The sequence below is a fragment of the Podarcis erhardii genome (assembly GCF_964252035.2).
Source record: "Podarcis erhardii genome assembly, chromosome: 8".
NCBI lineage: Eukaryota > Metazoa > Chordata > Lepidosauria > Squamata > Lacertidae > Podarcis > Podarcis erhardii.
Window position 1 is genome coordinate 40,574,257 of NC_138499.1, and position 26,008 is coordinate 40,600,264.

At 42.9% G+C, this 26,008-nt stretch overlaps 1 protein-coding gene and 1 long non-coding RNA gene across 10 annotated transcripts in view; one reads left to right on the forward strand and one right to left on the reverse strand.

Moving 5' to 3' along the window:
* ST18 (ST18 C2H2C-type zinc finger transcription factor) overlaps positions 1-7,771 on the forward strand; it is a 192,254-nt gene extending 184,483 nt beyond the window's left edge. For 8 of the 9 annotated variants that reach the window (XM_081874044.1, XM_081874043.1, XM_081874040.1 and 5 more), the window contains 2 exons: positions 3,169-3,312; positions 4,766-7,771. In XM_081874044.1, coding sequence (XP_081730170.1) covers positions 3,169-3,312; positions 4,766-4,906 — 285 coding nt within the window. In that variant the 3' untranslated portion in view covers positions 4,907-7,771. Of the gene's footprint in view, positions 1-427; positions 3,074-3,168; positions 3,313-4,765 lie in introns of those variants that run through there. The other variant, XM_081874042.1, reaches the window with a different exon arrangement.
* The window catches only part of LOC309349056, a 37,681-nt gene that overhangs the window by 3,911 nt on the left and 7,762 nt on the right, over positions 1-26,008 (reverse strand). Inside the window, exons 5-7 of the long non-coding RNA XR_014159638.1 lie at positions 4,813-4,963; positions 3,485-3,628; positions 3,080-3,189 (exon numbers count right to left, since the gene is read on the reverse strand). This is a non-coding gene — a long non-coding RNA (uncharacterized lncRNA). The remainder of the gene's footprint in view (positions 1-3,079; positions 3,190-3,484; positions 3,629-4,812; positions 4,964-26,008) is intronic.

Here is a 26,008-nt window from a genome sequence, read left to right on the forward strand (position 1 = left end):
CTGTGCTCCCCTATGCTATGCCACTGCTACTGCATGTTGACCATTGAGAATTTTGTTTGCAAGCTGTTGTTAACATATACTATGTTTCCCATAGCTGCACCCATGGATCCAGCATTGTAGCAGCATGCAAACTGGGCAGAGTTGCATGGAAATCATAGCAACTTTCCAGCTCATTATTGTGGCCCGTGAAACCTAAGCAACATGGCCCAATTTTCTTTTTGGAGGCTTTGCCTTTGCCTTCTTCTACCTTGACCCATATATGGTCCATTTCTCTGGTTCAGCAAGGGTTTCATTGGAGCTTTAAAGGCGTTGTTGCTTCATCTGTCTAGCTTCACCTACTGTTGGTCTCCCTGCCTTCCACCCACTGGTTTAAAGTCATGGTCTCATAGAATGCCTGGGTTCAAACCTTTGCTTTTAATTTTTTCAGATCATTCTAGTTTACTGCCATACAGCCTCACCTCAGCTCAGCTCAAAAAGGATTTTGTTGAGCTTGGAAAGGTTCAGAAAGGGGCAACCAAAATGATCAAGGGCCTGGAGCCACTCCCCTATGAAGCAAGGTTGCAGAGTTGGGACATTTTAGTTTAGAGAAAAGGCGAGTAAGAGGCGACCTGTAGAAGTTTTAAAATTATGCATGGCATGGAGAAAGTGGTAAGAGAAAAGGGGGTTCCTCCCCTCTCTTATAACATTAGAACTCAGACTTCCAATGAAGCTGAATGTTGGAAGATCTAGGATAGACAAAAGGAAGTATTACTTCATATAGCACATAATCAAACAATGGAACTCGCTTCCACAGGAATCAGTGATGGCTACCAACTTGGATGGTTTTAAAAGAGGATTTGACAAATTCACAGTTGGCGGCAGCAATGCTTCTGAATACCAGTTGCTGGAAACCACAGTTGGGGAGAGGACTCTTGTGCTTGAAACCTGTTTGTGGGTTTTCTCCAGGCACCTGGCTAGCCACTGGGAGAAGAGGATATTAGACTAGATTTGCCATTGGCCTGACCCAGCAGGCTTTTTTATGTTCCTGCTGAAAGCCAAATTTGTTGTTGCTTATGCAGTTGTTTAACTGAATCTGCAGCCCATTTTTGAAAAAAAAAATCATGCTGTTATGGAAAGTTAATGATTTGCTCAATTAAATTTCCACAAATATATATATCTTATGGCAAATTTTCCACTTTTAAAAATGCATCGTTTCATCAAATTAGTCTAATGAATGAGCACAATGTAAGTAAAATTGGGCAACTGGAATGGAAAAAAAATACCAGCTAAATCTAAAATTCAAATTGTAATTTACTTTTTCCAAGGATATGTGTTTGTGTGTATATACACAGCTCCTCAGGCATGCTAAAAATCAGAGATTGTATTCAACTAAGTCTTACTCATTTTAGATCCATTGAAATGAATGGACCTAACTTAACTATGTCCATTTATTTCAGTTAGTCTACTCTGCGTTGGGCTGAGCTGGGTATGTTAACTGTTTTCAGTGCATTCATTTTTCCTCCTTGAAATATAAATAGTATACTGAAGTGTATGTTATGAGAGTTGTCACATCTGAAAATGCTTAAGTATTTCCATCAAATGAGGAAATAGGACAGAAAAGATTGAATAGAGCCATCCCTATATGACACAGTATCTATCTAAAAATGTCTCAGGCCACATCCAAGCCATACATTGAAAGTATTATTGGACCACTTCCAATAGTCACCCTCCCTCCAAAATCCTGGGGATTCTAGTTTGTTAAGGTGTTAAGACTTGTTAGGAGACCCCTATTCCCCTCACAGAGCTAAAATTTCCAGTGGTTTAACAACCAATCCCTCTTCCCAGGGAACTGGGAATTACAGCTTTGTGAGGGGATAGAAATCTCCTAACAATTTGCAGCACCCTGAAGAAACTACAGTTGCCAGACTTTTTTGGTGGGGAGGCATGACTGTTTAAAGTGGTATTATAGAGTTTAAAATTATGGTCTCAGCCCCGAGCTCAATTTTTCACTCAGCTTCTCTCAGAATAATATATATAAAATGCCTGGCCTATGTTACAATGAATTGTTGCAAAGTCTGCTCCTTCATTTCCTATTCTACTTTTTTATTTTTTTAGCTTTTATGCTCTGTCCTGTCTCCAAACTCGGCCACTCTACAGCATAACCTTGCCCTGGAAAGTAGCTCAAAAGCCAATACCAGGGTTGCTGCTATTGTAGTGAGTCAGCAGTGATGCTGTAAGAAAAAGGCAGCAATGTAAATAGCAGCTTGCTTGCTCCCTACCTACCCCAGTCCCTAAGGGCAAAAGACTTCATTTTAAATCAGACACTCCTCCTGAGTTGTCAGCTCGAGGCCTGCAGTCTTTCGTCCATTTCTGAACACGCTTCCCACAAACAATGCTCTTTTCATCCAGCAGGGTCACTGTCTAGAGCATCATTTAAACATATTCCTCTTCTGAAAGAACAGCAGAATCCACTGACTTAGAAATAAAATGGCTCGCCCCAATTAGGAGCGCCTTTTGACATTGATGTGCATGGAACGGAAAGGACTTGAGCTTCACTTCTGCATAGGCAACTTCCACGGCCTTGGGCTATCACTTCTGATAGCTGCATTTTAGGCCAAGAACCCCACTGTTCACAGTAACCAGAACTGAATGCATGAATACAAGAGAGAGAAAATTTTGCAAAGAGCCTGATCCCCCAGAAAAATAAATGATGTGTGTTGGCCCAATGCATTTTGCAGGAGCAGGGAATTTTCCTTCTTCAGGGACAATATCAGTCACACACAAAACCACAGAATTGTACATTTAAAAGAACCCATCTATATGAAAATGTTTTACAGATGTTGTAAGTTGGGGTATGCATACAGGAACACAAGTTTTCATAATGTATTTTCAGTGGTTGGTTCTGTTGGGTTTGGGTTATCTTTGTTTCTAGATTGTATATGATGATTCTGAAAAATAATACTAATAAAAATAAAAAATAAGAAGAACCCACTTACATCAGGAACTACAAATATACTTTCTCATAAAGCAAAAAGTGAAAGGATTTTTGGAAAGCATACTTTCCCGCTAAAATGTGCCAGGCTTTATCAGACACACTAACCATTTTTGGGAGCATTTTGAGAACTCTTGAGCCCTTGGTGTTCTTCTGCTGTTCACTCCACCGCACGTTGCTTTGCTTCATGGTTTCAGATAACATCTATGGAGAGCAATCTGAAAACGATAGAAGAGGAGAACAAACTTATCGAGCAGAACAACGAGAGCCTCTTGAAGGAGTTGGCTGGCCTCAGTCAAGCCCTCATCTCCAGTCTGGCCGACATTCAGCTTCCACAAATGGTACGTCTGTGGCTGGGAATGTGGTAGTTTCTCTGGGAGCTCAGGGAATTTACTCAACAGCATGTTGCAGGGCTGTCAGAGATGAATCTCAAACTGTACAACATTCTCAATCTCTGAGATGTGCCGAAAATTATGGATAGTAGTAGCGGCCAGAGGGGTGGCGGGGACTCACCTGGCTTTCCAATTACCAAAGGTGGTAAGGCAGCAGGCAGGTACAGCAACATGTCCAGTCCAACATTCCTAATTCTGTCCCTCCAAGGAGCTCAATGTGGTGTACATGGTTCTCCTCTTCCCCATTTTATCTGTAAGCTTTTCCCTATCAAGGAAAAAGGCAGAATCTAAATCTCAATAATATCACAGCAACCCTGTGGGGTAGGTTAGGCTGAGAGATGGTGATTGGCCCCTTCTGAAGATCACCTAGTGAGTTTCATGACTGTGGGGAATTAAACCCTAGCCTCCCAGGTCCAAGTCCGACTCTCTAACCAGTACACTACACTGCCTGCCCAGTGCTGGTGGGATTGGCTGTGTTGCTGTGCATGCACCATGCTGAGCTTCCCACTAATTAGCCCCTCCCACTCTCCCTCCTGGTAACTGGCAGGGACATGTGACATTGGGAAACCAGGTGAGTAATGCCCCTCTACTGCTGGAGAAGACCATGACCACACCTTTAAGCACAGAAGAGCAATATTGTGGGAGTGGAGAAGACTTGAGTCACTTTCCTTTCTGGAACAATCTCCCAAGGACCACACCAGTGAGCCAAGGAAGAAATGTAAATGTTGTTTCTACAATAGGCTGCTTTCTACACAAACACCTCTCTATCCAAGCAAGCAAAAAAGCATGATCAGAGCTCAAGAACACATTTCCAGTCAGAGAAAATCACTCAAGGTGGGTGCAAAGGACGGGCAGTGAAAGGTGTAGTCTAGGGAGGGGTTATGGTGTGGCTAGAAACCCAAGTGCCAGATAGAGGGCCATAGCATCCCAGTTCCCCATCCCATTGGCTGGCTGGGATCCAAAGAGCTGTTGTCAAAGACTTGACTGCTTCTTAAAAGAAGTGAATTCAAAATGGCCAGGTCATTTTTCTCTGGTCAGGTGGTGATGCTAGCAACAGGCCATAGTCAGGCAATAGCTTAAACTCGAAATGGGTTACCTTAGAGCCATATAGGTTTGGAAGAGACTCCAAGGATCATCTAGTCCAACTCCCTGTGATCCAGGAAACTCTAAATGTTGGACACAACTCCCAACATCTCTGCCCGTTGTAGTTGGGGCTGATGAGAGATGGAGTCCAACAACATTTGGAGGGTTGCAGGAGTCAAACACTTGCTGTTTTCCTGTAGACAGTCCTTCCATGTCCAGCTGCTCCCCCCCTCTCTCTTTCCAGTTGTCACATAGTGGACACCTTGCCTAATATTTGACTCCCATGTTTAGGTGTGATGTGTTTTCATCTTCATTCCAGGGCCCAATCAGTGAGCAGAATTTTGAAGCATATGTAAATACACTCACAGATATGTACAGCAATCTGGAACGGGAGTATTCCCCGGACTGCAAGGCTCTGCTGGAAAGTATCAAACAGGCAGTGAAGGGTATCCACGTGTAGGATGAGGAAGCTGCTGGGCAACAGGAATGACTTAGCAGCAGCAAACTCCAGATGGATCTGCAAAGAGCGCCTGGACTACTTTAGAAGTATTGGTTTCTGTGCTGCATTTACAATTTACAACATTGCACTATTTTATTTCCAGCTCACATAAAAAGGACAGAGAACATAACAGACTATTGTATTAACAGCAATGACTCAGATCATAGAATATATTTATTTCTGTACAAATCCTTTTTGTTGTCATCATGGTTTGCACTCTTTTCATTTTGTAAAGTGAATGTAAAAAGTGTGTGTAACTATTTTTTTACTTTTTTAATTTATTTTCAATCAAGGAGTTGTGTGCGTGTGTGTTTTTTTAATCTTTTAACAGCATTTCTGCAGCCTGCCATATTTTTACAAATGTGTTTGTTAATTTATTTTCCAATGGGTTTTTAAAATAGATTGAAAGTTATAGTGTAAATTTAACATTTTGCTGGGTTTGTACAGGAAGAAAGGGGAAATCTATGAAAGAAACAAAAATAACAGAACTGTGATTCTAGTTTTATTTTCACCACATCCTGCTTTTTTATAACAGCTTTATTTTAACAAAAAAATAATAATTCAAAAGGGTTTTCAATAGCATGAGATATGATGAACCAAGGATGCAAAGGTGAATGGTGCCCTCTGCTGGAAGAACATAAGCTCTTCAAGTGCAGCATGTTGCAAGAGTTCATGATTTTTTTTAGCAATAATGAAATATAGCAATCAGCAAACCTTTGGACTTGGCTGTGTGTCTTAGCCTGCCACAAATAATCCTTGGAAACCATTCAAGAGGGAAGGTTGGAGTGATTTAAGATATGTTTTCCCCTAATTCATGGTCATCCATCGGGAAAATATATATATAAATTTTATCCCTTTTAATGTGATAGGCTTTGAAATGACCTGTAGCTTTTTTTTCCTTTTTGTACAGAGCCTTGTAAAAAACATTGGTCAGTAGATCAATATCAATATAATTTCATATTGGAAAAATGCATCCCAAGCTGATGATTTTGTACATACAATTAAGCCGAGCAAATCTTCCCTGAGATGTCAGTTATTGTACTAGGTTGAGTGGAAGGAACTGAGAAGGCTGCAGTTGCAAAGGGGACTAAGCCCCACTGCTGTGAAATGGGCTTGCATGGCAATGGTGTTTGGTGACTGGATCTATGAACAGTAGCACTGATTGGGTTTACCTCCAATTGTACACGAATGCTGTGATTCCCAGCAGATTTACTGCAAATTCCATAAAGACTGCTAAGACATAACATCTCAGAAAAAAAGCCCTACTCCAGCAGCTCCATTTGAACATATGAAGCTGCTGTCTACCTGCCAAGTCAAACTACTGATCCATCAAGTTCAGTATTGTCTACACAGGCTGGCAGTATTTCAGACGGGCGACTTCCCCGGCCTACCTGGAAATGCTGGGGAATGAGCCTGGGACCTTTTGTATGCAAACGCTTGACCACTGTGCAATGGCTCATTCCCCCTAAATGTGTATCTCTGCTGCTGCTGCCTCATGCATAGAAGTGAATGAGGAAGCCTCTGCTTGCAGAAGAGATCTGCATACGTATCAGAATCCCATGTTCCTTTGGATCAGGTTGCTGCATGTGTTTGGAGCCGAGGTTTAAAGACAGCCTTAGTTGCAGTTGATTACCATCCCATAATAAGGGTATGTCTCCAAGTGCTACAGTCCTTAGACAGCCACTCAGAAATACATGCACATCCCAGGTGGACCTCTTGATCACCCGTATCCATTCTCAGTTTAGTAAGCAGCTATAAACAGGGGTCCAGGGTCTGTTTCAGGGATTAGAAGTAATAATGCATTTTTTTTCCAGAATTCTAATGTTTTCAGAAGAAGGTATATATACAACCAGCTGAACTGCCTTTTTTGGTATGCACACACGTCTCATGTGCATATGTGCCTCAATGTAAAATGTATACATGAATCTAGCGTGTGATTTAATTTTCCTGTGCTACGATGAAAGTGTTTATTTTTATTTGCCTACTTTATATTTTGACTGAATATGACAGCATTCACAGTCTTCACTCGTACATTTATATTATAGGGTTCCTATCCAAGAGTGCTTCTCCCAAATCATTCAGCTGTCATGCTGTGGTTGCTGTTCTGCAATAGATGGAGCTTGCTGTTAATGTTTGGGGGGGCGGGGGGCGGCGGTGATATGGCCCTCAGACCTTAGTTTAGACAAGAATGTCCTTAGATGCTGTGTTTATTTTTTAAAGAAAACAATTTGACAGAAGCTATCACAGTATGTGCTAATATAAAATAGAACACCAAATTGCTATTAAGTTATTGTACTTGTTTTTTTTATAAAAAAGACGGTTGCTATACCTGTTCAATGCATTACAGGGGGAAAGAAACCAAGTTCACTCATGACAGAGACTAAAAGTTAATTTACTAAATATTTTAAGAAATTTGTTATATATTTAATTTAATTTAAACAATCTCCTACTGACTTATCTATTTATTACTATGATTTCCTATGGCTTCAGGTTAATTTATCTGTGTTTGGATTGTTTGCTCAGGATGTAACTTTGTATTTATTTGCCTTCTTGGTACTTGATGTTTTGTAATGTGCACTGTGATTCCTTCTTCCCTTCTTCCTTTCCTTTTCCTTTTCTTTGTTGGATTAATTTGCATTGATGAGTTATCCTGTAAATTAGACCTTTTGTAAAGAGCAATGATGTATGCATTTTTTTTTTAATTTGGAGTAGTTTGTATACTGTTTCTTCATACAATTAATATTTCTTACATCAAAAGCAACAAAACTGTGTTCTGTGCTGTACATTTGGTGTATGGTAGGAAATAAAATTGATACTGAAACAGGTTCCACAAGTTCTTCGATGTCTTCAATAGATGGGGGTGTATGGTGCACATCTAACTACACTTACAAACACTCAGCCAGTTGTTTCCAAGGCAAAACAAAACGTGGGGTTCCTCTAAACCAGGAGTAGCCAACATAGTATCAACTATAAGTTGTTTGACTACAATTCCCATCGGCACCAGCTAGCATGGCCAAAGGCAAGGGGTGATAAAAGCCACAAGCCAACACGGTGACCTACAGACACCTCTAAACTTTACCTTTAACATCTTAATGGAACACCCTGGAACGAAATTATTAGTGTGTGAATTTGTAACAAGATGTGTGTGTGTGTACATAGGGGTGAAAATATTTCAGAATACAACCAAGGAAGCCATAGCTACCACTTTTTAAGCATTGTACTATCACTCATGGGCAAAGTTCAATTGCCTCCAGAACAAGAAAGAAAGAAAAAAGAGAAAGAAAAAAGAAAGAATAGAATAAATTTGTACAGTAGTACCTCGGGATGCGAACGGGCTCCGTTCTGGAGCCCCATTCACATCCCGAACAGCACGTAAGATGGCACAGCGCATCTGCGCGTGGCATTTCGCCACTTCCGTGCATGCGTGTGATGTCATTTTGACCATCTGCACATGTGGCGAAACCTGAAAGTAACGCGATCCGTTACTGCCGGGTCACCGCGGAGCGCAACCCGAAATTGCTTAGCCTGAAGCGTATTTATCCTGAGGTATGACTGTACTGCTTTTAGCATCTGATACATTTAAACACAAAAGCTGGCATGAAGGTTTTTTGCAGTTAAGATCCACCTCTTTCAGACGTTCTCTGAGATCTAGTGTTTAGTGTGCTGGATCTCAGCTTCTCTGAAATAGCAGGTGGTTCTTAACTGCAGGAAACTTTGAGTCTGGCAACAAAATGTTGCTGCATATCCCCCCAAACCCCTCAGAGCCCCTGCTCAGAGCCCCTGCCAGCCAGTATTTTAGTGGCACTTTGCATAGGTAACATCTCACACTGAAGATTGTGGGTGCCCACAATGAAGGGCTTCAACGTTGCCCATTGAATTTGTGGGAGCCAAGCCCCACAAATATATTATTGTGGGTGCTGAAGCACCCATGGCCTCCTGGAGTTGGCTCCAGTGGCGTTCTGAGACATGGAAAGGTATCACGCCTCAGGAAGGAAGAAGGGTAGCAGAGTGAAAATACATCTGCAACAAAATGTTTCAGTGCCTATCCAGCATATCTGGTGTATTCCTGCACAAACACAGAGGCACCATTTTGGGTGTGTATTAAGAGAATGGAACAGTTTTAGATCTGGAAGAGTCAAAACCTCCCCAATCAGCCCTGACACGCCCTTGGGAACCTCCCCTTCTCACCAATGGTGAAAGAGCATTGGGAATGGTCCTTTCCACACTGCCAGGATGGACCTCCCTTTGTGTCTACAAAGAGGAAGAGCTGCAAAATCCTATGACCTCCAGGACACACTCAGGAACCAAAGGACTGAACCATTAAATGTTGTATGGACCCACTTTTTGTCCATTTATCCAAAATTCTCTTTCCTAGAGGTGCTCTACGACCACATGCAGGGACTTTGTCCTCCCTACTAATGTTACCCACCTGTTCATCTTGCCCTTAGTAAAGACCAAGAACACATTTCCTGAGAAATAGCTTTGCATGCAAATGGTGGTATGGAAGGCATGTTTGAAAGCCAGGGGGAGATGAGCACATGTATCACTGAGACACAAGTTAACTGTTGGGATCATTTTCCTGTCCTCATTTCTCTTATTTTTTTTTTTGGCATTTCACGAAAGAGGACTTAAAAATGCTTTCAAGTAGGATTCAGCTTTATTTGTTTAAAAATATATCCAATATTTTGAAAGTTTTTGGAAAATTCAACAATATAAAACAAAGGTCTAAAACAAGCCAGATTATCTTAAAAGACTTCCACCGTCTAAACCACACTTCTCATGTTATTTAATTCTCCTTTGTCTCTGTTCTTCACTTTCATCTCTTTGGATCCCTTAATACACGGGTGTCAAACACAAGGCCCGCGGGCCGAATCCGGCCCGCCAGACCACGTCATGTGGCCCGTGGCATCAAGGGCGAGGAAGCGAGCTTCTCGTCCTTTTTACTGGTCCCGACCCAGATTTTAGGGTCTGCACTCCGGCGGAGGCTCTCTGCCTTTCTAAAAAGTGACCCACGTGGACAGCCTTCCCTGCCTGCTTGCAGACTGGGGTCCAACCGACGCGCGCCATCGGCGCTGCCTACCGGCCGGTCCCACACCTTTCGCCTGCCTCGCGGGCCAGGCAAAGAGGCTTTCTGCTCGCTCGGTCCAGTCCGGGGCTCGCTGCGGAGGAGGCGGTCCCGCGAAGACGAGCTCGGAGCCGGCTGCATCTGCCCCTCGGAGGCTCCCAGGCGCGGCTGCTCGAGGGGCGGGTCGCACGCGCGGCAACTTTTGGAGCCCGAGAGAGCCGTGGAGGCTGGCAGCGAGGGCAGGGAGCGAGAGCCACGCTTGGGACGCCACTCGCTCGAGCCGCAAGAAGAGGCCACTGCAGTGCTGCAGCTGGCGAGGAGATGGCCGGGGGCGCGGGTGGCGGGGCCAGGGGCTGGCTGGGGGTCGCCCTGGTGAGTAAGTAGCGGGGCCGGCAGGCGGGGAAGGGAACGGCGGAGGCGAGTGGAGAGCGGGGACCCGGCGCAGGTCCTGGGAGAGGCGAAGCTGCTGCCGGTTCAGCTGCGCAGAGTGGGGTGGAGGGAGCCGGGCGGGCGGGCGGGCGGTGTGCCACACCGCAAAGCAGGGGCGCCTCCCACCCCGAAGAGGACCACACCGGCATCTGGGCGGCTGGAGCAAAGTGGGAGCCTGCCAGCAACTTGGCTGCGGGAGCCTGTCTACGAAACACCACCCCCCTCCCCACGCCAACACATCGGCTTTCTCCGGGCCGGAGGACTTGGCGGATAGCCCCCTCCCCGGGAACAACTGCAGCAGCTCGGGACCCCAGCAGGACATCCTGGCCACCCACGCCCGCAGTGCCGCTGGGGCTCCCTTGCAAGGAAGAAACTGCTGCTGTCCAAACTGCAGCTCCGTATCCTCCGACTTCTGAGTGCGGCAGCAGGGCGGGGGGAGGCAACATTTGCATCTGCTCTGCTCTGTTGGGACAGGCTTCTGTCTCCTCCCCGTTGGAGCTCCAGTCTGCCTGGAAGCCCATCTCGTCATCTTTTTAAAAAATCATTATTATTTCTTCTTCTATTCTTATTTAAAATCGTACTGGAATAGGTATATTAAATAGTGTATAGGTTCAAGACAACACACACCAGTGCCTAAGGAAAAATAACTTTGATAAATTCCTACAGATACAACCGGCCCTTTGAGGGTGACCAAACTGCTGATGCGGCCCCCGATGAATTTTAGTTTGACACCCCTGCCTTAATATCTTCCCTTATTCCTTAATTTTTTTATATTCTTTAAGATATTTTAATTAAGATTTCTATTTTACAATGTATGTAAATGTAATTCTGGAATTACCCGTTTATGGAAAATAGTATTTATTTTTCTTTTTTTCTTTTCTTTCTTTTTTTTTGCTTTCTCTTATTTTCTATTTTCTTTCATAGTTTATGTTCAACATACTGTAAAGAATTGTGTTCTTTGCAGATATATCTAGAAATTTGATTGAATTATTTAATAAAGTTATAAAGGTGGGTACGAGCCTGCCCATATGAGCCAGTCGTGTCCGACTCTAGGGTTGTGCGCTCATGTCACTTAAGAGGCCGGGGGCCAGCGCTGTCTGAAGACACTTCTGGGTCACGTGGCCAGAGTGATGAAGCTGCAGCTGGCGAGCCAGCACCAGTGCAGCACACGGAAACGCCGTTTACCTTCCCGCTATAAAGCGGTACCTATTTATCTACTTGCACTCAGGGGTGCTTTCGAACTGCTAGGTGGGCAGGAGCTGGGACCGAAAGACGGGAGCTCACCCCGCCACAGGGATTCGAACCGCCGACCATATGATCGGCAAGTCCTAGGCACTGAGGTTTTACCCACAGCGCCACCCGCGTCCCTTTATATATAATAAAGTTATATATATATATATAAAAGCCAGATTAATATAGCATGGAAAACATGGCATCTGCTTGCTTGTTGAGCAGTATGAAGAACCCTCTGTCCTCCTATCAGTAGAACTATCATCTTCCTACCTTTGGAGTGTCAAAAGATGGTGTCAATATCAGTTTTAATATTGTATTTTTACATGATTATAACTTGCCCTAGGACCTTTGGGTAACTCTTTCAATAATTCCATTGAGCATGATTTGTCTTGTAGCTAGGGATGGGAAAATCTGCCAATTTCAGCTTGGCTGCTCCTGATATAGAGAGACTCCATTTTAAAAAGAGAGTTCAGTTGTAAATGTGCAGCTATAGAATGGGTTGAACTATAGCTATGCTGAAAGTTTGTCTTTTTCATCCATTGGCTGGGTGGGTGGGTGGGAGTGGGGGAAAAACCCCTCGTGAAAAATCATGGAAGGGAAGAAATTTCTCTGGAATTGTCAGGAGAAGGTTGCCACCTACCTAACACAGCCTTACAAGGTAGCCTCTATGCATTAAACTATGCATTAAACTGTACTTCCTGGAATGCTTTCAGAGCAATCCCACATGATTTTACTCTCAATACACTGTAGGAACTGTGTCCAGCCGCCGCCACCACCACCCTAAATGCCCTTTCTGAAGGGTCAATGGACTCTTCTGCTCTGCCTGGGTTACAGAATCATAGAATCCCTCTAGAAGGGATCCAAAAGTCCTCTAGTCCAACCCCTTGCAATGCAAGAATCACAGGGTTGTGGCATGAGAGGCTGCTGATGAAAGAGGCATCCCTCAAACTCAGCAGAGACGCTTGCAGGGAAAGCCATAATAAATTAGTATTATACCATGTAACACAAGCCTACAGTGGTGCCTCACAAGACGAAATTAATTCGTTCCGCAAGTCTCTTCGTCTTGCGAGTTTTTCGTCTTGCGATGCACGGTTTTCCATAGGAATGCATTGAAAATCAATTAATGCGTTCCTATGGAAACCGCCTTCCCCCGACCTCTTCTGGCGGGCGGCATTTTAAAATCGCCCGGGACAGCGGAGGACTTCTCCGCTGTCCGGGCGATTTAAAAGCCCCTGGGAAGGCAAGCAGGGGGGACAAAGACTTTTGCCCCCCGCCTGCCTTCAGAAGAGGTCCAGGACAGGCTTTGCGGACCTCTCCGCAAGCAGCGGGAGCGCTCCTTGCGGAGAGTTGCCAGCGCGCCCAGGCTTCGCGGCCCCGCCGCCCGGCTTCGGGACATCGTTCCGATGCCAGGCGGCGGGGGGAGGCTTTCTCGCCCCGAAGCCGGGCGGCGGGGGGAGGCTTTTCCGCCCCAAAGCCGGGCGGCAGGGGGAGGCGTTCCCGCCCCACCGCTCGGCTTCGGGACATCGTTCCGATGCCGGGCGGCGGGGGGAGACTTTCCCACCTCGCCGCCCGGCATCGGGGCATCCTTACGAAGCCCGGCGGCGGGAGGAGGTGTCCCCGCCCCGCCGCCAGGCTTCGGAGGAGGTCTGAGGACAGCGGGGAAGACGAGCTGCGCTTCCCCACTGTCCCGGAGATTTCCCTATGGGCTGTCGTCTTGCGAAGCAAGCCCATAGGGAAATTCATCTTGCGAAGCGCCTCCAAAACGGAAAACCCTTTCGTCTAGCGGGTTTTCCGTCTTGCGAGGCGTTCGTCTTGCGGGGCACCACTGTATTCTAATTCCACCTATCTCAACATACCTGGAATAGGTTGAAGTAACAACAAGAAGATGGTGGATGAATTTAGTCTCTTTAAGATATTGCTTTGAAATTTTCATCTTGATCTTTCGTGTCAAATATGACACAATATGACAAACTGGGTTTTCAAAGATGTTCCGTGCACTTTCCTATCCACAGCAAACCTTACATTTCTGGGTGTTTTGCCTTTCTGGAAGGCCTGTAAAACTGACGTTATTTCCAATGTGATCTGCTGTCTCACATTCCTCCTTCTTCCAAATGTTAACCAGAGAACATGTGGGATCCAGGTACAGGGAAGTAGCAACCATATCACCCTTGACATATTATGGACCAGGCCTCTCACAGTGCTGATCACTTGTTTGGTAATGAGAGCAACTTGGTACAGTACTTAAATAAATTCTAACCCCTCAAAACTGTAGTAGTCTTGTTGTTGAGTGACCATGTTGAGTGAGAGGCCAGCCAACTAGAAGAATCTCCGATGTGTACTTGCCTGGAAGCAGAGTCAGCATCCAAAGGTAGGTCGTCCTAGAGTCAGGTGAACAGCAATCCAGGTGGTCAGACAGTCCAGGGTTCAGGGAATCGGATGATCTTGGGGTCTGGAATCAAGAATCAAGATGAGCAGAAAGCAGCAAGGTCAGGCTAGGAACTACAAGCCTTGTTACCATCACCTGACTGCTGCTGGAAGCTCTGCTTAAGAAGGCTGAAGCTAGCTGGTTCTCATCGGTGCCTTCTCCGAGTCCTTGAAGGCTGATCAGCTGCAGTTGGAGTCACTCCACTGTCTCCCACTTCAGGCTGCTCTTCTTCAGGTGAAGCTAACTCCTGGCCCATGACAAAAGCAAGTCATCAGCACCAAGATAGGAACAGAGGAAATTGCCTTATACTGATCCACACCAGTGGTCCATCTAGCTCAGTATTGTCTATGCTGACTGGCAGTAGCTCACCAGGTTTTCAGGAAGAAGTCTCTTCCAACCCTACTAGGAGATGTTGGAGATGGAACTTGGGATCTTCTACACACAGAGCAGATGCTCCAGCACTGACCTACACCCCTTCCCATTTACAGAACAAAGGGGGTAAGATTTGAAGCATCTCCCTCAGGTTCATTTGTACATCCAGGACGGCATCCAAAAGAGCTATCCATGAACATAATGCCAATTTCTTCATGCAAATTTGCCCTTGCTGATTCAGGATGAAGCAAGGTAGAAGTGAAGCAGATATCTGAAAGGTAGTGACATATAACTGGCTGTGTCATGCAGGTATAGTTAAGGAGAGCGACATCAGAGCATTCCCATCACAGTTTCCATTTCACCCACAACCAGCTGTGTGTCGATTAGAACAGGCAAAAAAAAAGTCTTCATAATGATAATCACAGTGTGTGTTACAGAGGAGGCAGAACCATAGAGGCATGCAAACAGCATATGTTTTCTCCTCTATCAGTGCCAGAACAGTTATGCATCAAATGGGGTTCTTGATAAAATAGCATGGCATTTTCAATCACGTCTGAGCAAGGCAAAACAATTTACCTTGTGTGTGTAAAAATGAAGAAGAAATTCTCCAGGTTCATCAACTTTGTCTGTTTAATAAGGTTTTTTGGTAGAAGAAAATTAAGCAGTCTGAAGGGAAATTCTGCCTTACAGATGTATCCATGAACATAGGAACCTGTCTTATGCCAAATCAGCCATTGGTCCATCTAGTACACTTAATGGAAACAGTTCTCCAGAATTTCAGAGGGGACGTTCCCAGGCCAACATAGAGATGTCTAGGGCTCCTTCGACATGCAAAGAGGTTGCTCTACCACTGACTGAGCTATGGCCTTTCATTTCACAGAAATGAAATGTTGGTGATTTTCTTTGGATTTTCCCATTCAGCTTCAATAACGAACTTTACCCTCCATATCACTCTGGAAATAAGGGTTGGGTTAACGATGACAACTTCTCATAGTATACGCAAAGTCAACATTAGAAAAATGCTTCCTTTATCGTTAATCATACTCCTGGACTCAACTAGAAGAAATGCAACACTCGAATTATAGTGAGTCAGAGAGAGTCCTGCTTCATAGTAGACCCCCAAGGTACCTTTTTAGGAAGTTTTGTGGCAGCCAGGTGATTTGACTATAATAGGGATGAGTTAGAAGTGGGGTTTGTGGTAGAGTTCCCATAACTCTGAGGAAATGTGCCTGCAGCTGGATGCAGCCTACATTTTTCCCAGGGCTGCGAAGTCAAAGCCAAGAGCTGCGAAGTCAAAGCTGCACATTTGCCTCACTGGGACAGATCATCTTTCAGAAGGTGGGAGGGAAAGATAGAAGAATTGGAATAATTTTTGTCCTCTTTACAGTCAAATCACTTGCCTGGGATTTAAATCACTTTAGAGTCTCTCTTGTGCACCGTTTATCAGAATGAAATGGTGATTGAGAATGAGGAACTAAACATGGGAGAGCACTATATTTGCAGTATGAATGAACATTCTAGTCAGGATAAGTGATACACCTGGTTCACATTCCTTTTTATGTTTGTTTCAACAGAGGCTGGTCTATAAGGTTGGATGGGGCACTGCCCCACTGGCCTCAGCCTGCCGTCACCACTTATATTCAGGTGGACTTGCCTCTGAACAAACATGAAAAGGATTGTGCTGTAAGAGGAGACAGCTTTTGGATGTGAGATTTTGCAAATGCTACGGCTGCCCATTCCACCTTTCTTAGCCATGTGGCTTTCTGCCAGAAGATTGTCAGGATAGGACTCTTCTGTTCACATGGCAAACGGAATTTCACCTGCTGAGTTCTGCTTTACCACACACACACACACACACACACACACGGCTGCCCAAAACCTTAAAGGTCCATAGGAAAATATGGTTAAAAGGAGAGGCTATAAGTATCCCTATGTACCACTGCCCTCTACTGGAATTTAAGTAGAGTAATTATTCTACAAAAAAAATCAAAACTGACAGAGGGCACATCTACAGTATAGCACAGATACATACTGGATTAATAATACTCATTGTCCTGCCCAAGAAATTCTGTTCAGTCTTGTATGGGGTAACTATGTAGCTAGACAGCTGTGGCAGTTCTCACCACAATTATGCACAGTATTGTACTGAAAAAGCTAAGTTAGGATTCAGAGCCTGCTGCCTTTAAAAAAAAATGCTGTATTTTAGGTTTGTGTAATTTTCTAATTCAATAGCTATTAATGTGTAGATGTGCTTTACCAAATTCTAACAGGGAAACCTTAAAATTGGTTATTTCTTTAAACCAAACTAATGGGGACAAATCACAAGATTAACATGTTTACATAAACTACTTTAAAGAACATGCCTTTGTAAACAAAGAAAATCTTTAATAATTTTTATTGTTGTTAATTGATATTTTATAAAGCAGTAAAGGGTCACTCTGGCCTGGTCTTTTTGCTTCTGCCTGCAAATAGACTTTACAATGTAACACTGTCTCCATAATGGTGTGGTGCCTGCAGAGTTCCTTTAAAAAAAACAACCTCAAATGAAGCTTTTAAGTTAAAAAACAAAGAAACTGCTGATGTGTTTTAACATGAAACAACCCAGGGCTCTTCAGTACTCCACAGGCAACATTTTGTACAGCCATTCGCTTCTTGCAATGCTCATGGAGCTAAAGAAACAGAGATATAAGAAAATATAGGATGTCCCTATTTTCATTGGAGAATGTAGGAGGATATGGATATGGTTCAGAAGAATAGAGAAATAATAGAGCAACATATAGCTTTATGGGGTCCTGTTGAAACCTGGGAGTTTTATTGGAATAATGTTTCAACTTGGGCTGTGGGGAGAGAGCCTCACATCACTTTGTCTCATTATTCGGCCCACACACAGAGTCAGTGCACACCACAAGTAGTTATCAATGTCAAGGTAGACAGAAATGGCTATAAATATAGATATAAACATACACTACCTCAGAAGGTGTCAAAAGTTTTACATCATACTGACATTTCAGGACAGCGTGAGAACTGTAAAAAAACAAAAACAACCATACATTTGGTCATTATTATTCTAGTTTTACAGATGAGGAATTGATTCAGTGAGTGAATAATAGGTAACTTGCCTAAAACCACTCAGAAAGCCTTCAGATGAGCAGGGTTTTGACAATCCTTGACAACAGTCCCAATAATGCACTGTATAACAACAGCTTAATGTGACTATCTGTGATATTTTTACAGTGCAATCTTATGTGTGCATACTCAGAAGCAAGTCCTCACTAAACTCAATGAGGCTCACTTCCATTGAAGTGTTGTAGGATTCAATCCGAGGTGTGAGTGGTAAAAGAGCTGACCTTCTACATCCAGTTATGGCTGGGGCTCTTGCTTACAAGAAAGTCTGTGCAGTTCATTTCTGACATGGCATACACTTATTGACTGCAGCCATAGCTGGTCTCATGCTTACAAGAAAGTCTGTGCAGTTCATTCCTGACATGGCATACACTTATTGACTGCAGCCATAGCTGGTCTCATTTCAATATGAGACAGTTTGTTTTGCATCCCTTTAAACTAAACGGTCTGAGTTCTTTGCTGTCCATTTTATTCGGTATGCAGGGTGTTTTAAGTGCTTGTGAAGAAGTATGTCTTCAAAGAGTTGGGCCAATACAATTTTAATTTTGGTACATGCTTGAGGTTTCATTTACACCCCAGTCTTTCTCTCTCACACACATTTCTCCCCTGTTATTGGTGCTTTCATTCCCTTGGTTTCTCCATGTTTCCCTTTAAAGCAGGATAGAACAGGAATTAAAGCTGCCTTCCTTTTGCGTTTCTAGTATGTCAATCTCTGGTAAATGGCACTTTGTACCATTGAATGGCACTGCAAAAACCAGTTACTGGCACTAAATAAAAATATAGAAACGTCAATTGTTTAAATCAAGGCCACCACACATGCTGTTACACTTAATTGTATAGGCCTAGGTACTTTAAGTGTATAAAGCATTAAAGCTACTTTCTGTAAAAAAAATTAAAAATCACACTGTATAGCCAAGGGTATAGAATTGCTAAGAATAACGTCACACCAAAATAGAAAAAAGGCTATTACATATAGTTGAAATACATACGAATTCAAATGTCCATCAAATTAAATGAATAGCATTTTTAAAACTAAAAAAGAAAAAAAGAAAAAAGTTTTCGGTAGCTCAGTTTCAGAACTGCCAATGGTGAATGAATGACACAGTGCCCAGCACTGTAACTGGATCAAAAAAATCATTACTTACACTGGCAATATCACAGCTTGACTTATTATTTACTAGATTTTTTAAATGTGGGTTGTAAAACTGGTTCTTACATTAGAATATACAGTTTGTGGAGCATATTCTCCGGAGAATTTTCTAGCAAAGAATACTCTCGAGGATGTTCTCCTTCTCGAGAATATTCTCACCTCACATCACATCACTAACCACAAGCAGGGCTTAAAAATGTAACAATGCAAGAAGAGCCTGAGGGGTCAAGCCCAGTAGGCCACCTGGTCCAGCATCCTGTTCTCTCAGGGGCCAACCAGATGCCTACAGGAAACCAGTAAGCAGGATTCAAGCACAAGAGCACTCTCCCCTCCTGTGGTTTCCAGCCACTGGTGTTTGGAAGTACTGCTGCATTCAACACCTAAAAGCAATCACATACTCTCACGGCAGTAGTTTCAAGGTTGCCAGGAACAGAAACCTTTGGACATCAAATGCCTGGATAAACAGATTTTTTAAAATTTTCTCCCAACAATTAATAGTGAGGAGGAACAGATGCACCTCACTAGGGAGAGCAGTCCAGAAACAGGGAGCCACCACCAAGAAGGTCCTGCTATAGATTAACACAATTGGGCAATACCCAGCAGTGGCACCGCCACTGATTGTAGGACCTGAGGTGGCTGTTATTGAGGTAGGTGCTCTTTGAGGCACTTGGGTCCCTCAAAAGGACAATGAAGAAGATGAAAGTGAATTGGGCCCAGTAGCTCACTTCCCTTCTTAAAAGTCATAGTAGTGGTGGCCGCAACAGCAATAAGAGGCAAAATGGAGCCTTTTGTCCACCTTCTACCTCTTTCGCCATCCCCACTATTGCCTAGTACCAGAAATGTAGAGTGAAGTGGGTTCTGGAAGGATGCTTTGTTAAGGGGTTTGGACTAGATAACCTACAGAGCTTTTCCTGCTTGCACAGTTCCCTTTACAACCAGCATGAAGTTGAGCAGGAAGCACACACATAAACTGTCTTGTGTAACATCTTTAATCATTCATGTATTTGTGTGCTCTTCCATAGTTAATGAGCCTGCCTGCATTTGCCCTTGTTCCTGCTCCCCTTCTCGTTCAGTCAGTTTGTTGTGGTTTTGTGTATCTAATCCATCTGTCACTCGATTACAGCTACAGAGCACCTGTTATGGATTTCTAGAATTTCATTCAAGCTGTTGACAAGTTATTCACAAATTGCCCCTTGTCAGCCTGTCATTGCATCGAGTGCTCTTTGGCGAATCCTTTTGGGTACACATAATAATGAACAGGAGTTCGTGCCGCTTCTGAATTAAACAGCTTCATTTTCTCCTGGTTTCTTAAAAGGAGCATTAACAGATTGGAAGTGACTTGCGGAGGGGACATTTTATTGAACCTGTATTCAAATATTTGTTTTCCCCAAGACATAGCACCCTGCAGGGAGGATCACAATGAAAGTGATGTTGAGCAGTTAGGAGGTGCATGTTACTCATGAAATGACCTGGCCTTTCTAGATTCAAACCTGCATCGTTTTCCAAATGAAAAAGAAAGAAAAAGAGCAATAAAAAAAATTGGACAACGTATGTACTGTATAAAAAAAGTACCAAGGATTTGTGTTTGCAATGAGCAAAACATACTACTGTAATAATAAAATTTAAGGTCTTATATATAATAAATGTTCATAAATGTATCAACCAAGCAAGTACATAGATCAGCACAGGAAGACCGACCTGAAACCATTTTGACTCCCAAACTGACCAAATGTTTTCTCTGCAAGGAGGGAGGGGGTCAGGGAGCCTTCCCGTTGTCTCAGGAATTGGGAAATCACCATCTCAAAGGGTGACAGACTACCAGGAAAGACAATCAGATAAGGCATTATCAGATAACCTGGCAGACAGGAAAAACATTCAAATTTCTGTTGTAGACCACCTTTTCTGTGATGTAGGTATGATGTTTGTGGGGGGGTGGTCTTGGGTTACACCCCTTCTGTGATGTATGTATGATGTATGGAGGGGTGGTCTTGAGCTTCAGGGCAGGGAATTTAAAATGTCTATATAAGGCCTTGGACGCCATTGCTCGAGGTCCTCCTCCTTTCCGGCGTGTGAGGGGAGTACCCTGTTGCAACAGATCAATAAAGATCAGGCTTACTAGCTGCTTTGCTTCTCAATATTCTCTGGTTGGCCTCTGTTATTTTATCATACCAATAGGGAACCCACGTAAGGACTCGATACGGGCTCTTGGATACCCCATAAGGGAAAAAGGGCAGATTTTGTTTACAACAGTACAATGCAGAACAGGAGGAAAGCATTGCAATCTCAAATACTTAAGAAATGCACTTAAAGGTAAAGGTAAAGGGACCCCTGACCATTAGGTCCAGTCGTGGCCGACTCTGGGGTTGCGGCGCTCATCTCGCTTTATTGGCGGAGGGAGCCAGCGTACAGATTCCGGGTCATGTGGCCAGCATGACTAAGCCACTTCTGGCGAACCAGAGCAGCGCACGGAAATGCCGTTTACCTTCCCGTTGGAGTGGTACCTATTTATCTACTTTCACTTTGACGTGCTTTCGAACTGCTAGGTTGGCAGGAGCAGGGACTGAGCAAAGGGAGCTCACCCCATCACGGGGATTCGAACCGCCGACCTTCTAATCAGCAAGTCCTAGGCTCTGTGGTTTAACCCACAGATAGAGGAACTACTGCTGGCAACTCTTTCTTAATTGCTAATTTGTTCTCTATTGTCCATAAGACCCATTTTTCCTAACAGAAAAATAAAAGGATATATTGTTTTTTTTAAAAAAATAAAAAATCAACCTAGCTATTTAAAATACTTTTGTTACCTTTTTGGTCTAACAAAATACTTCAAAACTAGCTCACAAAAGAAAATAGAAACATAATAAGATATTTTTAAAAGCCCGTTTTGCTTGATTTCAATAAATAATGAGAAACGCATTGTAATGCAGAAATCATTGTAACACAGCAGTCAACCCACAATAAGATGTTTTGTAAAGTCCACCTTAACATAAGCCGACATTAACAATATTGAAAATAGTGATTCATTTTGTAACCAGCTGCAGGGTAGTTATAAATTTGTGATATACCATATTCAGTTAGTCTAGTTGTCACTTTCTTAGCATTAGAAAGTTTTCTTGGTATTAAAAAACTTTGTTTAGATGGCTGCTCTGCAGCTGCTATGAAATAATTACTACTTCCTCAGAAAAGTACCAATGTGGTTGATTCTCCATTGGTTAGAAAAACACAGAGAATCATTTTTGTGTTGGGTGGGATGCCCTGTCCACTGCAGACCTCAGAACAGCACCAGCTAGAAATACTTTTTTGAAAAAGGAAGGACAACACTTTGCAGCTTTTAAAATCAGGGCAAATGGTTTTCAGAAAGGGAGAAGGCATGACCATGCTCACATCCACATCTTTGTCTCCAGGCTCTATGATACACAACAATGATTTGCCAGAGTGATATGCTTAGCCTGAACAAAGTATGTGTTTCATTCCCGTTATCATTACTTCTGTTTAACTTGGTGTGACACCCATTGTCTTCGCTATCTTCTCAGTCACATCACTTCCTGATTAAAGAACATTGTGCCCTATCAAAGGTTATATGTCAATAAGTTAATTTGTGTCTAATGTGTTACAGCTTCCCTCCTTCATTCATACATAACATCTGGGCATATGTTCCCTTAGTTTCCCTGCATATTAACTACCTGTTTTTCCTCTTTTGTGAGGAAAGAATATATGTTAGGCGAGGAAGCAACTGTGTATTGCTAGGGCAGCCTAGAGTCACAACTAATGACAGAGAACCCTATTCTAAAATAAATGGGGAACAATCAACACTCACTTCTTGACAATACACTTTGAACTCTCAAGGCAGTCAAGGCTAGCTTGCATATAATAGAAATGGGCATGTGAAGTGATAACAACGAAAAAAGAATATGTATCTATCTATATATGATAGAAAATATAAAAAGGGGCCAAGTTGACTCTGAAGGGCTTAGCCACCTGCTTCGGTCTGCCACAAACTCACTACAAACACTTGTTTTGTGCCAACACAGCCAGAGTCTTCAAACCTTCATCAACTATGGTAAGCAAAGGAACTCCTAGTACCCTAGTATTATTATACTGGGAACTCCTGACACTCCTAGTATTATTCCTGCATTGATGCAGGTTGAACTAGATGACCCTTGGGGTCCCTTCCAACTCTATGATTCCATAATTCTATTCCATCAGTCAATAGCAGATCTCCTGAAGGTCATGTCTCAACTATGGGAGCAAACACAAGAGTTATGATCCACTGGATCTCTAGCCAATTCTCAGTGCATCCATGCCATACTGCCATAAGCTGCACATTCCAGCTCAGCTGGAGATACAGCAGCATAACTCACTCACAAAGACAGGGTTCAGGAAGTTTTTAAATGCACAATATGGTGTCAGAAGTTGCCACATACAAGAATCAATGAGAGTAAATCAAACGAATGAAGTCCACCATTTTGCAGGCCATTCTGTTTGATAAGCCTGGAAGAAATGGGTTGCAGAAGGCACATTTCACCAGCTGCCATTGCCAAGCTGTAATGAAGCTTAACAGAGACCCACAACAAACACTGGCTAGCCTCATTAAGTTCTGTTAGAGGAAGTGAAGCTGAAATATTGAAGAAACCAATGAGAATTCAAACAAGTCTAATGAGGATGTCAGTTAACAAACAAGGCAACTGATGGATGGAGAGAAATGCTAGGGGAAATGTCCAAGTTTTACAAAGACGAAAATAGTGCTGAGACAAAGGTCTGCTTTTCACTTTGACAGTAATGATTTTGAGAGGCTAAATTCACCAAAAGGAAGTAATGCTACCTTTTTTTATGTATGTTCACAGCCCTTAAACAGAAGTTTACAGCAGATATCGAAAGGAATGCAGTGATGGTGCTTAAGTCAATAAGCAGGGAGCTCCAAAGTACAGCTGCTGTCACACTAAAGGCATGAATCCTTACAAATGCAGAATGGTTATTTTGTGGTGCTTGTTCCACAGATTGGAAGGATCAAATAGGCACAGATGGGGTATCACAATCTCTTAAATAAACTGGTTCCAAACCCTTCAGTATGTATGTACAGTGGTACCTCTGGATACAAACGGGATCCGTTCCGGAGCCCCGTTCGCATCCTGAAGCGAACGTAACACGCGACTGCATGTCTGCGCAGGTTGTGTTTCGCCGCTTCTGCGCATGCGTGTGACATCATTTTGAGCGTTTGCACATGCAGCGAAACCTGGAAGTAACACGCTCCGTTACTTCCGAGTCGCCGCAGAGTGAGCGCAACCTGAACATGCTTAACCTGAAGCGTATTCATCCCGAGGTATGACTGTATGTATGTACGGGACTTCCAAGCAAGTGTCTTATTAGGATGTATGATGAAAGTCAAATGTGTACCACAACTTCATTCAAACTCCACTAACCTTAGAAGCCACATACCTCTACACACACACACACACACACACACACACACACACACACCCTAGACACTTGTAAATCTGAACTAAATCCCAGCAGCTAGATATAATGTGACTGGACTGAGTTATCTGTCATGCTGAGTTAGCTAAACTGTAGAAGCTCATATAAAACTGGTGTGGCAAGTGAGAGACATAACTGGTTTACCTGGAGTGAGATTTCATAAGCAACAGCTGACTTTATCAGATGCCTAGAGTGAACTAAGAAGGTGAGTGAGTTTACAGTCTTGCACAAGGGGATACAGTACACCAAGGCTAATATAGCGAGAATCAATGAGAGTAAAGGCATCTATTATGAGAAATTTAAATGAGAAATTTATAAAAATCAGATTCTAAACCAAAAGTGATGGAAAGTGATGTTCTTTTACTAAATAGATGCTAATTCAAAGTGCAAAGGTAAAAGGAAGTTAGCATGCAATCACATAGCACCATAAAGCTTATTACATGTTAATAGAAAGACTTGTTATTACTATGGTTTATGGAAATAATAATTGCTCCTAAAAGTTTACCAGATCTACTATCACACAAGCAGGGGATTTTAAATAAAGAAAACTACACTTTAATATCAGCACTTTGCCCTTCTTATATCCTAATAAAACAATAAGGTAGAGTGTATTTTCTATTCTTTATCACCTTCTCTCTTTAATTTCCCAGCTTCATTACAAATAACTTTGACTAAGTGTCTTTTCCCTTAAAGCAAAATGTTTAGCAACATTTCATTTAGAAACCCTATCATAGACATGTTATCAACACCTGGATTGCTAATTGACTTACACTCTCGGATGTTTGTCTTTCAAATAAAACGAGATGTTACATTTCTCCTGCTGTAAAAGATGGAAAGTGAAGTCTAGGTGGGTTCCCATGAGGAAAGACACAGCGATAACAGCAAGAACCTTTATTGAACTACATAATTGTGAAACAAGGGCAAAGTAACTGCTTATGTACATTCCTGAAAGCCTGGGCCACTCCCAATGTGATTGGCTGCCTAAACTTCCAAGTTGCGAATCACGACTCAGAGTTCAAGGGCCAATGGCAGAGGCCCAAATCCTGAAATGATCTGTGATTGGACATCATGTATTGAATCAGAACACAGGAGCTCAGAATCCTTAGTCCAGACTCAATACTCAGCTCATCACACTGGTCAAAGTGTGATGTAGTATCAACAACAAATGGTGGGCCCAAGTCTAATAGGTTATGGGCCAACTGGGTCTAACATGGTACATGATGCACTAGCAGTTTGAGGGGACAATTTATGTCAGGAGCAAGAGAGAAGGCCTTAATCTTACTCTTCCTTTTCAAGCTGAGCACAATAGTTGCTTATACACAATTAACATCAAATTCCATTTAGCCCTACGAGATTTGTTGTGGCACAAGCTTTCATTGACTAGAGCCCACTTATAGCACAATAAAACTGTTAGTCTTGAAGGCTCCACTAGACTCTTTTTGTATCACTTTGGTGTAACAGACGAGCATTCTACCCCTATGGGATCTGTCAACTTGAACTTGCTCTTCCTTCCTGAATCTTCACTGACTCAGTACAAGAATTGCCTCAAACTATGTTGTCAAGTTGCAGTATATTATAAACAGCTACACAGAGCACAGGCTTTAAAAAAAACCTAAACATTTCTCTTCACCTTGCCTTTAATCTAACTTTTCACTTAGAAATCATTACGTATAAAGGAAAACTGCAATGCCAATCATGACTCCACAGTGCTTTTCCATTACGTTTTCCCTCAGCTTCCTTGAAATACATTCTGTCATTGTTATACTTTCCTTAAGAGGAACAGGAACAATATAG